The sequence below is a fragment of the Chanodichthys erythropterus genome, chromosome 7 (genome assembly GCF_024489055.1).
Source record: "Chanodichthys erythropterus isolate Z2021 chromosome 7, ASM2448905v1, whole genome shotgun sequence".
In the NCBI taxonomy this organism is placed as follows: domain Eukaryota; kingdom Metazoa; phylum Chordata; class Actinopteri; order Cypriniformes; family Xenocyprididae; genus Chanodichthys; species Chanodichthys erythropterus.
In genome coordinates this window covers 21,474,687-21,488,919 of record NC_090227.1, presented here as the reverse complement: position 1 = coordinate 21,488,919, position 14,233 = coordinate 21,474,687, and the positions used below count along the sequence as shown (strand labels likewise).

The 14,233-nt window shown below is 41.4% G+C and overlaps 1 protein-coding gene across 1 annotated transcript; it reads right to left on the bottom strand.

Moving 5' to 3' along the window:
• Positions 1-5,056: 5,056 nt before the first annotated feature.
• Positions 5,057-9,118, bottom strand: LOC137022695 (extracellular calcium-sensing receptor-like). The gene is made up of 7 exons (XM_067389136.1): positions 9,054-9,118; positions 8,331-8,496; positions 7,657-7,948; positions 6,679-7,506; positions 6,321-6,548; positions 6,055-6,178; positions 5,057-5,970 (listed from the first exon to the last, which is right to left on the bottom strand). The coding sequence occupies exons 2-7, from the start codon at positions 8,438-8,440 to the stop codon at positions 5,057-5,059; spliced, it is 2,496 nt and encodes an 831-aa protein (XP_067245237.1). The 5' UTR covers positions 8,441-8,496; positions 9,054-9,118.
• Between the last annotated feature and the right edge of the window lie 5,115 nt (positions 9,119-14,233).

Here is a 14,233-nt window from a genome sequence, read left to right as displayed (position 1 = left end):
CTCTATTTCTGAGCTATTCAACCACTCAGCTCACTAATTTATGATAAAGGTTGTGTGGCTGTTGCTTTAAATGAGCAGGAGATGCTAAGTGGGCGTCCCTGGAAATCAGGATGTTACCCTCCTATCACTGTTTTTCTAATCTATGTAAAGTAATGACAACTTTTGGATGTTTTTTTATTTTTATTATTTTTAATTTTTTTATTTTTTTTATGATAGAACCAGTTCTTCAGTTCGGGGGCAAGAAAACAGTACTGATGGAAAAATTGATATTTTATGCATTCACAGTGATTTGTTGCTCAGGGAGATGGTAAATGATTATTGAGAGATGCTGAGGTGACAAAAATTTGGAATATAATATCAATTATATTATATCTATTTGTCCATGTTTTCTTGACTGTGTTTTTCATCAGAATGTCCTCTAGATGTCAGTCTTGCTTTTGAAAAAAACAACAACAACAACAACAACAACAAAAAAAACCCTGCCTTAGAATCATACAGTGACAAGTAGTAATACTAAGGTATAAAGAATTTATCAAACTGGATGATTGACATATGCTTATTTTAAGGTATCTGCTGTGTATTAACTAGTAAAGAACAAGTTTTTTATTCATGTAATGTCTGTTAACTTTAAAATAATTTGAAATATTATTAAACATGTCTGAAATATAATTCTGATTGATCCATAATCCTTTTTAGAAGGAGGCCTCACTGAGCCATTGGATTTGATCAGAAATATCTTAATTTGTGTTCTGAAGATGAACGAAGGTCTTACGGCTGTAGAGCGACATGAGGGAGTAATAAATGACATAATTTTCATTTCTTGAGTGAACTAAACCTTTAAAATGTGAAGTAACCTTGTGTGCAGAAGTATGTGAACATTTGGGTTTCAGACTTCCCAAAGGTTTCAGAAAAGGAAATGTTAACTGAAATTATATAGAAACTATTTAAAAAACAATTCTTTATCATGTCGTGGCTGGTTAAGGACAAATAATGATTAACATGGAAAATGTATCTTTTATCACGCATCTGTTTAAGATATGGTGCTAAAGCCCCCAACAAAGCTGGACTGGAAGCTAGATTTAATTGCCTTGTTTAATTTCAAGGGCCTGTTGTCAGTCTTTTCAATTAACCTACAACATTAATACAACATTGATTAAAACTTTAAATAATGATTAATTTACACAAATCTATGAGTTTAAATACATGACTAAATACCAGTTGCAGAGGCTAAGAATTTGTCAAGAGTTATTAGTAATTAGCTCGCAACCTAATTAGCTACATTTTCAATTGTGTCATTTCCGACCCCTTTTGCTACCTAACATAGGCTACACTTTAAAAATAATTTTTAATTATAACTAGGTTGTAGCTACATACCACTTTGTTCTGATGACCTGTATGACCAGTGGGACTCAGTAAGCTTCAGGCACCACAAGATTTCAGCCTCCAGGGGCTTTGCTGGTGTTAGGGTGACCACCTGGCTCTTGCTCTGTTGCAGGTCAGTAGACCTGATTTTGCGGGACAATGCGGGACACGAGGGAGAGATAACTTACTATTATTATACTAGGTGAATAAATGTTTATTATATATTAGTTGACTTTTTGCAATGTGTTAACATGCTAATAGGCTTTATAAAACGTTAATGACGGCGCTGATCGGCGCTGAACGTCACTCAGTTTGGCACAGTATGATTCAAACTAATTTAACAGCACGGACTATTCAACTAAATATAATGAGGTGAAAATAATGATCAAATAATCGTTAAAAAGCACATTTCCAAATTAGCACATAAATTCCATTAGGAAAGACTGAAAGATTAAAAGATTAGTTCACTTTCAAATTAAAATTTCCTGATAATTTACTCACCCCCATGTCATCCAAGATGTTCATGTCTTTCTATCTTCAGTCGAAAAGAAATTAAGGTTTTTGATGAAAACATTCCACATTTTTCTCCATATAGTGGACTTCAATGGCCTCCAAACGGTTGAAGGTCAAAATTACAGTTTCATTGCAGCTTCAAAGTATTCTACACGATCCCAGACGAGGAATAAGGTCTTATCTAGAGAAACCATCGCTCATTTTCTTTAATAAATAAATAAATAAATTATATAAGTTTAACAATACAGTTCAAGTTCAAGATGAGCATTTATGGTTAAAACGTATAAAATTAAAAAAAAAAAAAAATAGAAAATGAGCGATTGTTTCTCTAGATAAGACCCTTATTTCTCGTCTGGGATCGCTGTAAACTGTAATTTTGACCTTCAACCATTTGGGCTCCATTGAAGTCCACTATATGGAGAAAAATCCTGGAATGTTTTCATCAAAAACCTTAATTTCTTTTTGACTGAAGAAAGAAAGACATGAACATCTTGGATGACATGGGGGTAAATTATCAGGAAATTTTAATTAGAAAGTGAACTAATCCTTTAAATGCATTCTTACCAGATTTAGTGCATCTTGAATTTATATTTTTTGTCTGATCTGGCAGCTTCGAGTAGGGCCTTCTCGTTCATTACGTGTCTGTAGAACTCCTGGCAGGGGTAGCTGTAGTTTACTTTCATCAGGAGTTCACTTTTTATGAGTTACACAGATGCTCGGTTCCTTGTCTCTGTCCACGCAGCGGTCATCAGAGAAAACACCCTCTCCACGAATGCGCTGGTGACAGGAATGCTCAAAGTCAAAGATGCCAGAGCTGTCATGTTTGGGGCACTGATGTGCTTCAGCAGAGCTGTCCATTTTGATGCAACAGGATTTGTAGTTGTTGCGATTTCCTTTATACATGGCAAAAGAATGCAGAATTCATCATACAGCTGGTTCATGTTCAGTTAAAGCTCATTTTTAATGTTTCGGCTGCTCCACAGAGGTCTTGGAAGCTAAATTCCCTCTTGATAGCCAGGCATGAGATGTGCTTTAGGTAGTTGCCATCAGTGAAATTAAACCACTTGTTTAGGTAAGCAAGTGCTCTTTGATAGAATATAAGTCCTGCTCTATAACAGCAGCCTGTGTGGTGGGAAACTGTTGCAGGTGAGTGCTGTTCTCCAATCCAAAGAATCGATCCTTTTCCCTTTGCACAAGTTTCGATTTGAGATTGGTCATCAATTTGAAAAAGCTCACACACAGTTGTCTGATCTCCCTCAACTTTAAACACTGCGTCGAAAAAAACCTTGAGGCTATTTTGCAAAAACATCAGGTATGCCTTGGAGTTCACAGGGCACATCCTCTCCATTCTCAACATTTGCGAGCAGTTTCCAAATTGCTGATGTACAGCGCTTTTCTCCAAGAGATAAAAAAAAGCTTTTTATAGCTGGCCAGGAGTCGTGCAGACCCTTGACTGCAGGCCACAAACTTAGCCACCGTGTCGGCACGTTCTTGTAAAGAGCCGTGTACTTCTCGTCCACAAACACTTCCTTTAATTCTTGCACACGTTTAGTTGAAGAAGAAAAGTGGTTGTAAACTTTTGTGACTATGTTCTCGATGTCAATTCTCAGCTTATCGCCTGCATGCCTCCCACAGTTGTGTAGAATATGGGCCATGCAGTTGGCCTTGATAATCGAGGCATTCCAGTTTTTTATACACTGAATTATGCACACCATAATTAATGCTGGCGTTAGCAGCCGAGTATGCAGAGATCTGTTCTAACCCCAGGTTTCTCTCCTCTAGCCTTGAAACGACCTGGTTAAAAATCACATCAGTTTTCATTGCAATTATCATAAAAGTCCAACAGTTTGTTCTGCACTCCTAGGTCGGGTGTGTAATATCTTAATGCTTATGGGAATAACTTGGTTGTTCCATGGTTTGATGCATCAGACGCAATTGAGAAAGGTGGAAGAGAATCTGGTCTATCTGCAATCATTGGCGTATTTAACTGTTTCAAGCATGTTTCTAAAGATGCTGGTGCAAGCACACCTGTAACAATGGACAATTCTTTGCTATTTCTGAATCTGGGAAAATGACCGGGGCTAGTTTAGTAGTACAGGTGCCTGACCTATACGACAAACCATGTTGCACATTATGGTAGACACTTGTCACTTCAGCTGCTGTGATTTTATTTTGGTTGCTATCTTTTGGTGGAGAGAAAAAACTTGTCATTTCATAGCATTTCTTTGCTGTGCATTTCTCTTGTGACTTTCCCCATCTCCATGCCTCCTTATATGTCCCTCACCTCCATGCGTGATGGTGAAACTTTGGTGGCAGACACTGCATTCTGCTTTCTTAGGGTCACCTGTAGCTGGTTTTAACCACATAAACTTTTTCTCCCATTCTTTATTATACAAACAAAGATGCTTTTTCTTCTTGGGAGCTCCGGATAGATCCATTTTTCTGTTGTAGATATATATATTTTTTTCAATGTTTTCCCGCTCTGGCTAGAACCAATAACAGCTGTGCTGCAAATGTTCTGTGTTTTCTTATTAACTTTTTTTTATTGTGAAATTGTAATTTAAAGGATGATTAAATAAAATGATGCAGAAATAATAATAATAATATAAATAAAAAAATACATAAAAAATTGAAATGCAGGACACTGCTTATGACTCGCAAATGTGTGACAGGTGGTCACCCTAGCTGGTGGTAAGCCGAGACATGCTCCACAGTGTCTAACACTACTGTCACTGCTGGAGGTGGGAGTGACTTTATTAGCTGACTGTTCTCTTGGAGCTAACTTATATGGGGTGGCTGCAGTAGAGCAGTCATGGGCAGTTGGGCTGAAGATGATGCTCCTGTTGGCTTCATAAGGGTAGCATGCTTCTTACGGTTAAATGAATTAAATGTGCCATGTCACAAACTTTTTGATTTTTGACTTTCTGTAATAAAGTTGCACTGGCAAATATTCTTTTCTCATTAATTTATTAAATCAAACAATTTTACAAGAATAAACATTTAAAAGGGTAAACCACTGAAGCAGACAAAATTTATAAAAGTCAATATGACAAATTAATTCATAAACATTATTTTTTTAAAGCAAACCCAAATAAATTTTAATAATTGTAATACTAAAAAACAGTATGCATTTAAAAACTGCTTTGTTCATGTAGATGAAAATAGAAATAGAAATGTAAAACTATTTATTTTGTGCCTCTCTTCCCATCATGGCTTTTTTAGTGTTTCTCTCTGGATGTAAAAGGATGATGTAGCACTTTGGAGCAAATATGGATACCAGTAAACCAAAACTAGAAGCTAAAATGGCAAATATCTCCACAGCAACTGAATATTTCCCTGGAGAGCTCACATATGCTGGAACAAATGCAATCCACACAGCACAGAAGATCAACATGCTGAAAGTGATGAACTTTGCTTCATTAAAATTATCTGGAAGATTTCTCGCCAGAAAAGCTAAAAGGAAGCTTACTGCTGCCAACAGTCCAATGTATCCCAGCAGCATAGAAAAACCAGCCACTGAGCCAATAGCACATTCATAGACTATTTTAGAGCGGATATACTGGTTGTTTTTATGGGGTGTTGGAGAGGCAGTTGATAGCCAGACTGCACATATCACAACCTGGAGGGCTGTTAGGACCAGAACTGTGCATCTTTGTTGAGCTGCTCCAAACCATTTCATCGCTCCTTTACTCTCTGGCCGAGATGACTTGAACACAGCTATTACCACCATAGTCTTGACCAGGATGCTGGAGACACACAGTACAAAGCTTATGCCAAACACAGCATGTCTTAACTGACATGTCCACAACTGAGGCTGACCAATGAACAGCAGCACACACAGGAAACACAGTTTGAGTGACAACAGCAGCAAGAAGCTGAGCTCTGAATTGTTGGCTCGTACTATGGGAGTGTTGCGGTGAAGAGCGAAAATGACCATCACAAGAGCGCAGAAACAGGTGCCTAGCAAGGAAATAGTGGTCAGAGAGATGCCCAGAGTTTCCTCATAGGATAGAAACTCTTCTTCTTTAGGGACACACTGATCCTTATCTGGATTGGACCAGAAGTCCTCTGGACACGCTGTGCACTCAATGGCATCTGTCACAAAAATGAAGGAAAAAAAAAAACCTTAAAGAGAAAATTCCTTTTCAAGTTATATTAAAATATCGGAATATGATTTACCTGTTGTATTAGAAATCTCTCCATCTCCACATGGCAGACAGTCAAAACAGCAGACAGGAAGGCCCTTCCTTGTAGCTCGCCTAGTGCCTGGGGAACAGCTCTCGCTGCACACAGACCGTGGGGGCTGAAAGAGATATCATCCATTACCAATCATTTGTTTGTCATCTCTTACATAATGACAAATGACATTTATCTTATTTTATAACTTTGACTATTCAGATTACATATCTGCAAAATGTATTACATTAACATGCAATATTAGTTACTTTTTTTGCCTCAAAGTTCCAGTAAATTGCTTCTTCATCCAGTGTGAGCACCATCCCTGTTGCTGCTCCTTCATTTACTACACCGATCTTGTGGATCGTTATTGACCCATCAGAGCTTGGCTGCCAGTTCAACACATCATAGATGGCCAGAGCATCTCCATTCTTATCAAATGACACATGATCCCCAAAGCCAGTGGTGAAGTTCACTTTCTGGAGGTAGTGAACCAGCTGTGCAGTTTGTAGACAGAACAGGTTTTATGTGTTTATCGTAAATTTGAATGAATTTAGCGTACACAGTTTCCACCTTTAGCTCTTCTCTATGCCTGGAGAGAATTTGCACTATACATGTGGTTCTTACCTGCCAAGGTTTCAGGTTGATTATATCAGCACAACTGTTCCCAGCGAATGGTCCTCTCCCTTCCTGACACTGCATCAAGTTATGAAGTGCATGTGCCAGGGCATAAACTGCCTTATAGACATTATAAGATGCCCTCAATCCTGAAACATCAGTGTATGGTGTGTCCATGATGGTTAGATCCTCCTGTCCTGTACAAACATTTTTCACTTGCTCTCTATCTGTTTGTTTACCCCCAGTTTCAAAACTGCACTCAAACATGTTCTCCCAGAAGATCCTCAACATATTATTTCTTGGATCATTGCTAGGATTGAGATGTAGCAGAAAATCATGAAGGCCTTGAATCTCTCCACGTCTGATAGCGATGCCTAGTGTGCCCCCCAGGAAGGGCAGGAAACGTGGAGTGTGGTATTCAAGAGAGGTGGCCCAAGCTTCACTTGCAATCCACTGCCTACCTGTCATGTTCTGTAACACCACCTCATCCATCAAAGGTATCAGAAAGGATGAAAGAGCAAAAACAACCACAACTTTAGCTGTAGAGGCCTGAATCACTCCTGTTATATGCTGAATATCTCTGGGGTTGTGATCATTTGGCAAGATTTCAGAAAAAGCAACACAATGCCCAAACATCTGCATTTCCTGTTGAAATAACTGAGCAGCATAGATGCCATAGTCATCTCCACTATAGAGAAGACCAACCCAGGTCCATCCAAAATGCCTCAAGATCTGAACCATAGCCCGCACCTGGAAGGCATCACTGGGGATGGTTCTGAAGAAAGAGGGGTATTTTTTCCTGTCACTCAAACAGGAGCAGGTGGCATAGTGACTAACCTAATTAGGGGGATGGAGAGAGAGGAGAAAGCATGAGACAGAGAAATAGAGTGATGATAAAAGAAATGTAATTTTGAATGTATAAAAAAAAAAAAGTGCTAAAATAATGCAAAAAGTGTATTTATGTTTTTTTTTTTCATCCCATCTTACTATAGGTACTCGAAACAGCCCCAGAACACTAGAAATTGCAATGGAAGGAGTTGAACTTGCATCTCCCACAATCCCAATCACTGGTGGTGGGCCACTGCAGTTGAGATTGGAGAAATCCTCTTCTGTCCCACTAGCCAGTGATATGGCAGCCCGGAATGCCATTCCTAGCATTACACAGTTGTCATAAAGATGGTAACCAAGAGTGATGTTAGGCAGTAGGTTGGGATTCTTATTAATTTCATCTATTGCAAAAGCCATGGTCTGTGCATGCTGAAAGCCTTCCATATTGAATCTAAAATAAATAAATAAATGTATAATAATAATAATAATAATAATAATAATAATAATAATAATAATGTTGACATTTAGTGATATTTAAGAGATTGATAACTAAAATATTTATTCAAGCTTTAATACAGTGAATACATCAAAGTACACACATCACTTCAGGACCTATTCTGCATATATGGTTAAATATATAGCAATTTCAATACAGATTTTTGGCAAAGGCAGCATTACTGCTGTCAACACATAATTTCCACAAATTAGGCAAAAGAGGGCAAGGTGAACACATTATTAATTCTTCTTCTTCTACTTCATTTTCCTCTCATTAATCGAATTATTATTAAACATATTTTAAATACTTTTATAGTTATGTGGTCAGTCTGACTCACTTTTCACAATATGGTCTTTCTGGTTCCATTCTGAAGCTCAGATCTGGGAACACTGTGAAAAAGTGAACATGAAACAGTCCTCCAAGTATAACATCTCCATCCTGGTACATTCCATTCAATTTGAAGCGTCCCTGGAGCTGACAGGTACCTGATCTGAGGATTGAAGCTGCAGAAATACAGTTAAATGACAGGTAAAGAGAAATATACAGAGTGATCTGCATCCCTCTCTCTCTTTCTGATCCACTCAGCTCACAAATTTATGATTAAGGTTATGTGGAGTGTTGCTTTAAATTAGCAGGCGCCAACTGGGTATCCCTGGAAATCAGAACGTCACCCTCCCATCCCTCCTCACAAAGGCAAGGCAAAAAAACAGTGCTGATGAAATAATGGACATTTGCATGCACAGTGAATTGCTGCTCAGGGAGATGTCTGAAGGCTTATTTAAAGAAATTGAGCTGAGAAACAGAGGACAAGGACAAGAATCAATAAATGTCGTTGTCGTTTGTGAGTTTTTTTTTTCTTCACAGAATGTTAGTCGTGCATTTCACTTACTACTGCTTCTATTACTGCTGAGCAAAACAAAAACATGTTGTGGCACAACTGTAAGGATGGATTTTACCAAGACTGACTTCACGAAGATCCTAACCTGTAATAAATCAATAAAACTCACTAATCTGAAGAGGGAATGTACAAGAAAGAGCACATGACAATCTCATCTCTTACCCCATGCTGAGTTCCTGACTCCTCACACCCTCTCCTTCCCCTCAGATCTCAGTCAGCCATTAAAGGTGCCCTAGAATCAAAAATTAAATTTACCTTGGCATAGTTGAATAACAAGGGTTCAGTACATGGAAATGACATACAGTGAGTCTCAAACACCATTGTTTCCTCCTTATGTAAATCTCATTTGTTTAAAACAGGCGAATCTCAACATAACACCGACTGTTACGTAACAGTTGGGGTCATTAATATGTATGCCCCCAATATTTGCATATGCCAGCTCATGTTCAAGTCATTACACAAGGGCAGCCAGTATTAACGTCTGGATCTGTGCACAGCTGAATCATCAGACTAGATAAGCAAGCAAGAACAATAGCGAAAAATGGCAGATGGAGCAATAATAACTGACATGATCCATGATATCATGATATTTTTAGTGATATTTGTAAATTGTCTTTATAAATGTTTTGTTAGCATGTTGCTAATGTACTGTTAAATGTGGTTAAAGTTACCATCGTTTCTTACTGTATTCATGGAGACAAGAGAGCCGTTGATATTTTCATTTTTAAACACTTGCAGTCTGTATAATGCATAAACATCTTCATTCTTTATAAATCTCTCCAACAGTGTGTAATGTTAGCTTTAGCCACAGAGCACATCCTCAAACTCATTCAGAATCAGATGAATGTATGAAAACATCCAAATAAGTACTATACTCGCTTGATCTGACACATGCATGCAGTATGCATGACGAACATCTTGTAAAGATCCATTTGAGGGTTATATTAGCTGTGTGAACTTTGTAAATGCACTGTAATATAGTCAAGAGCTTGGGGGACAGGGAGCACGCTATTTAAAGGGGCAGCAGCCAGAATCGGTGCATAGTTAATGATGCTTCAAAATAGGCAGTTAAAAAAATGTATAAAAAAAAATCTATGGGGTATTTTGAGCTTAAACTTCACAGACACATGCAGGGGACACCTTATGGTGCGTTCACACCGGACGCGAATGAAGCGGTAAGCGCGAGTGATTTACATGTTAAGTCAATGCAAAGACGCGAATTGACATCCTGTGGCGTGATTCGCGCGAATGACGCGGCGCGAATTGAGCGATTCGCGTGAATGACGCGATTCACGCGAATCGCGCAAGTTGAAAAATCTGAACTTTGGCGAATTTCCATGCCGCGTTAACCAATCAGGAGCTTGCTCTAGTAGTGACGTGACGTAGCGAGCTGAGGCAGAAATTCGAAACAACAATGGAGGACAAAATCATCGTCGCTGTACATCTTCATACATTTATAGAAACAGAAATAAAAAGGATCGTGTTTGAAAGAAAGTGAGTGAGGAGGTCGGACAATCTGATAAGTTGTAAAAAACGGTCTTTACTCAATTTGAGCTATATATATATATACATATATATATATATATATATACATATTAAGACTACAAGCCAACTAAAGACGACCAATTGAGCTTATTCGCTGTAATTTACAATTATTTCCCCACTGACAAGTTGTGTTTATTCAGAGGAAGTGTGCAGAAAGCAGTGGGAGAGTCTGGGACACATAAAGGAGCGGGAGAGCCCCTCTCATGACGCAAATTCGCGTCTGTTGTGAAGGGATTTTCACGCGCGAATGAAGCGAATGTCACGCGCGAATGAAGCGAGTAAACTCAAAATGTTCAAGCGTCCAACTACGCGCGAATAGCGCGATTTATTCGCGCAAGTCGCGTCTGGTGTGAACACAGCATTAGACTTATATTACATCTTGTAAAAACTGGTTCTAGGGCACCTTTAAAAAAAAAAAATGCATTACATTAACTGTGCTTGCATTTAGATGCATTGTATTTTTAAGGCATTTTTATGGGCTGAAATTCAACATGGTCGTATATTTAAGATGTGAATATTTCAATTAGAATTATTTCGCACACATTTTCATTATTAAAAAGTCTATATTAACCTTTCAGATTTCACTTCCAAAATATTAATTCTTTTTAAAAATACAACCTATAAAATTCGACTAACAATTTTCAGTCCATTTTATGGACAAATTATTTACAAAATTCGCTGCCACATATTCAGTGGTACAAATTTGACAGAAAATTCAACATTTCACATCCGGGAACTGCAGGAAAAACAGTAGAGTACCGATGCATGATCTTCATCTGCTGTTAGTCGACATCACCAGCAGGTGCTGCTAGCGGCTGTTTACGAAGACCAGAGCAAAGTCATCATTCATTCATAAAAAACGGATTTACAGAAATGAAGTAGGTCCCTTTGTAGGCTACATAAGAAGCTTTCTCTACAGTGAATTAGATTATAATGTTATTGCCCGATGCTGGTGTACAGATCAAACGTTAAATCTGGGGTAGATATTTCTCTCTGTTGTTTAGTTTCCTTAACTTTATATCACGGCGCTGTGTTGTAATACTAGGGTTTCCCTCATGTGTCATAGGATTCCCCTGCCATCAGGACATTTAAAATTCTTAACATAGCTTTATGGACTTGTACAGTGATATAAAAGGCCAAACTCGCACCTCATTTGTGATGTAGGTTATACTATATAGGCTCCAAGAAAGCAGATACTGGCATAAAGTTGGTTTGACGCTGAACTTTTGATATTCGCTAATTTAGGGACCGTCTCTGTGGCGAGGGGGGCGTGGTTCAGCGAGGTCTGCAACTGGAGAGAGTGTCGGGAGACGCGTGGTAAGTGAGTGGGTTAAATGTAAATTACAAACACCTGTTTCTCATTCCAGTAATTGGCGCGGAGACAGGATAAAACACCAGGAGAAGCAGGAGTGTGCGAGAGAGAGAGGGACTGCTGACTGAGACACTGAGCACGACAACAGCACTGGAGAGAAGCCCTATTGTGGATTGTTTATACCGTTCTGGAGTGAAGCCCTGTTGTGGATTGTTTATTTTCGTTGTTGTGCGGTGCACAGACTTTTGTTGGACATTTTTCATTTTACGAAATAAAGCTCAGTCAGCAGTCAAAAGCCGACCCTTTGTCTTCTTCCTTCCCCACGAACTTGAACATTACTACACTGGTGCCGAAACCCGGGAAGGAAGAAGGGAGCCGCCGCCATGCAAACGCCCTCCGCCGTGCCGTTTGCGGACATCATCACATCCCTCGCGGTCTTACACCAAGACCAACATCAAGCCCTGCTGGACCTCCGCTCGGATCAGGAGCGGCGTTTCCAAGCCATCCTTCAGGTCCAGCAGGAAGACCGCGAGAGGTTCCGGAGCTGGATCGACTGGGAGGTTCGTACGGAGACCACCGGACAGCTGGCTGCGCCCACCCATCTTCCCCTCAACAAAATGGGCCCGCTGGATGACCCGGAGGCCTTCCTGGACCTTTTCGAGAAGTCCGCGGAGGTGTCAGGTTGGCCCCGGGATCAGTGGCCCATGCGACTCATCCCACTGCTCTCGGGTGAGTCGCAGGTGGCAGCGCAGCAGCTGCCTGTACAGAACCTCCTGGTCTTCGACGACCTGAAGAGGGCCATACTTCAGCGGGTCGGCCGGACCCCAGAACAGCATCGCCAACGGTTCCGCTCACTGGAGTTAGGCGAGTCCGGTCGGCCCTTCTTGATGGCCCAACAGCTCCGGGACTCCTGCCGCAAATGGCTCCTGGCCGAGGAAGGCGACGTGGAGCAAGTCATCGATCTGGTGGTGCTGGAGCAGTTCATAACTCGGCTGCCCAAAAGAACAGCCGACTGGGTCCAGTGCCACCGTCCCACGTCGCTGGACTCGGCCATCCACCTCGCGGAGGACCACATGGTGGCGTGCCCAGGGGTCGGCGAACCCCTTCCATCTGCCTCTCTCTCTCCTTCTCTTCCATCCTCCTCTCTCTCTAAGCCTGTCCCTCTCCCCAGGTCTCGTCCACCCGGCCCTCCTCGTGTCCCGCCCCGGGGGCGGGACTGAACAGGGATTCTTTTCCGGACCTCGGACCATCTGCTGCCGGGCTGGACCCCACTCCTGCTTCTCCCCTCTCTCCGCGCCAACCATTTAACCCCCTCCCTGCCACGAGAGCGGCGGGCAGGTCTGGGCCGGCCTGTTGGCGTTGCGGGGACCCGGAGCATTTCGTGGACAGGTGTCCGATTATGGAGGTTGGGACGTTGATCCGGGTCCCGGACGTTCTGCAGGCTGCCCCTGGTCAAGCTGGCGGGTACCAAATTCCTGTGAGTATCAAGGGGGGTACCTATCAGGCTTTGGTGGACTCAGGATGTAACCAAACCTTGGTGCATCAAAGCCTGATTTCATCCGGGGCATTGGATACAAGCCGCATGGATAGGGTTCAGTGTGTGCACGGGGATGTGTAAATATCCTATAGTGCCAGTCATTATCCAATTTAGGGGATAAAAGCATAATGTTGAAGTGGCAGTTAACCCGCACCTCCGGCATCCGATAATTTTGGGGACGAATTGGCCTGCGTTTAATAAATTATTGGGTTGTTTGTGCTCGGATGCCTCTTGGAATAAAAATTCGCCGGGTAAGGATGTGCGCGTGCAGGTGGGGGAGACTGACCAGGGACCAATGAGTACTGCCTCAGGGGGACAGAGTGAAATCGGGAGACTAATTCTTTCGGATCGCGATGACTTCCCCCTGGAGCAGTCTCAGGATGAGATGTTAAAACACGCTTTTGAAAAGGTCAGCACTATCGATGGTCAGCCTCTCCAGCCTGGACGCCCACTGAATTATCCGTATTTTGCGATCATAAAGGATAGGTTGTATCGAGTGACCCAAGACACTCAGACAAAGGAGGATACAACTCAGTTATTAGTTCCAAAGAGCCGCAGGGAAATGTTTTTCCACGCGGCTCATTCTAATCCAATGGCTGGTCACTTAGGACAAACGGCAACACTAAATCGCCTCATGACCTGATTCTTTTGGCCGGGCATTCACGAGAACGTGCGCAGGTGGTGTGCGTCTTGTCGTGAATGTCAGTTGGTGAATCCACCGGCCGCTCCAAAAGCGCCTTTGCGCCCCCTCCCATTAATGCAGGTCCCCTTCGAAAGAATTGGTATGGACCTCATCGGGCCATTAGAGCGATTAGCAAGGGGGCATCGCTTTGCATTAGTCATTGTGGATTATGCAACGCGATACCCTGAAGCAGTGGCTCTCCGCAACATTTCCGCTAAGAGTGTTGCGGACGCACTGTTTAGTTTAATCTCCCGAGTGGGGATTCC

What these genes read in the sequence shown, in the direction of transcription:
- LOC137022695 (XM_067389136.1), bottom strand. Translation starts at nt 8,440, where the DNA reads ATGTACCAGGATGGAGATGTTATACTTGGAGGACTGTTTCATGTTCAC. An exon ending in TCAACCTGAAACCTTGGCAG is followed by an intron (nt 6,549 to 6,678) that starts GTAAGAACCACA and finishes CAAACTGCACAG; the next exon opens with CTGGTTCACTACCTCCAGAA. An exon ending in AGAGATTTCTAATACAACAG is followed by an intron (nt 5,971 to 6,054) that starts GTAAATCATATT and finishes TTTTTGTGACAG; the next exon opens with ATGCCATTGAGTGCACAGCG.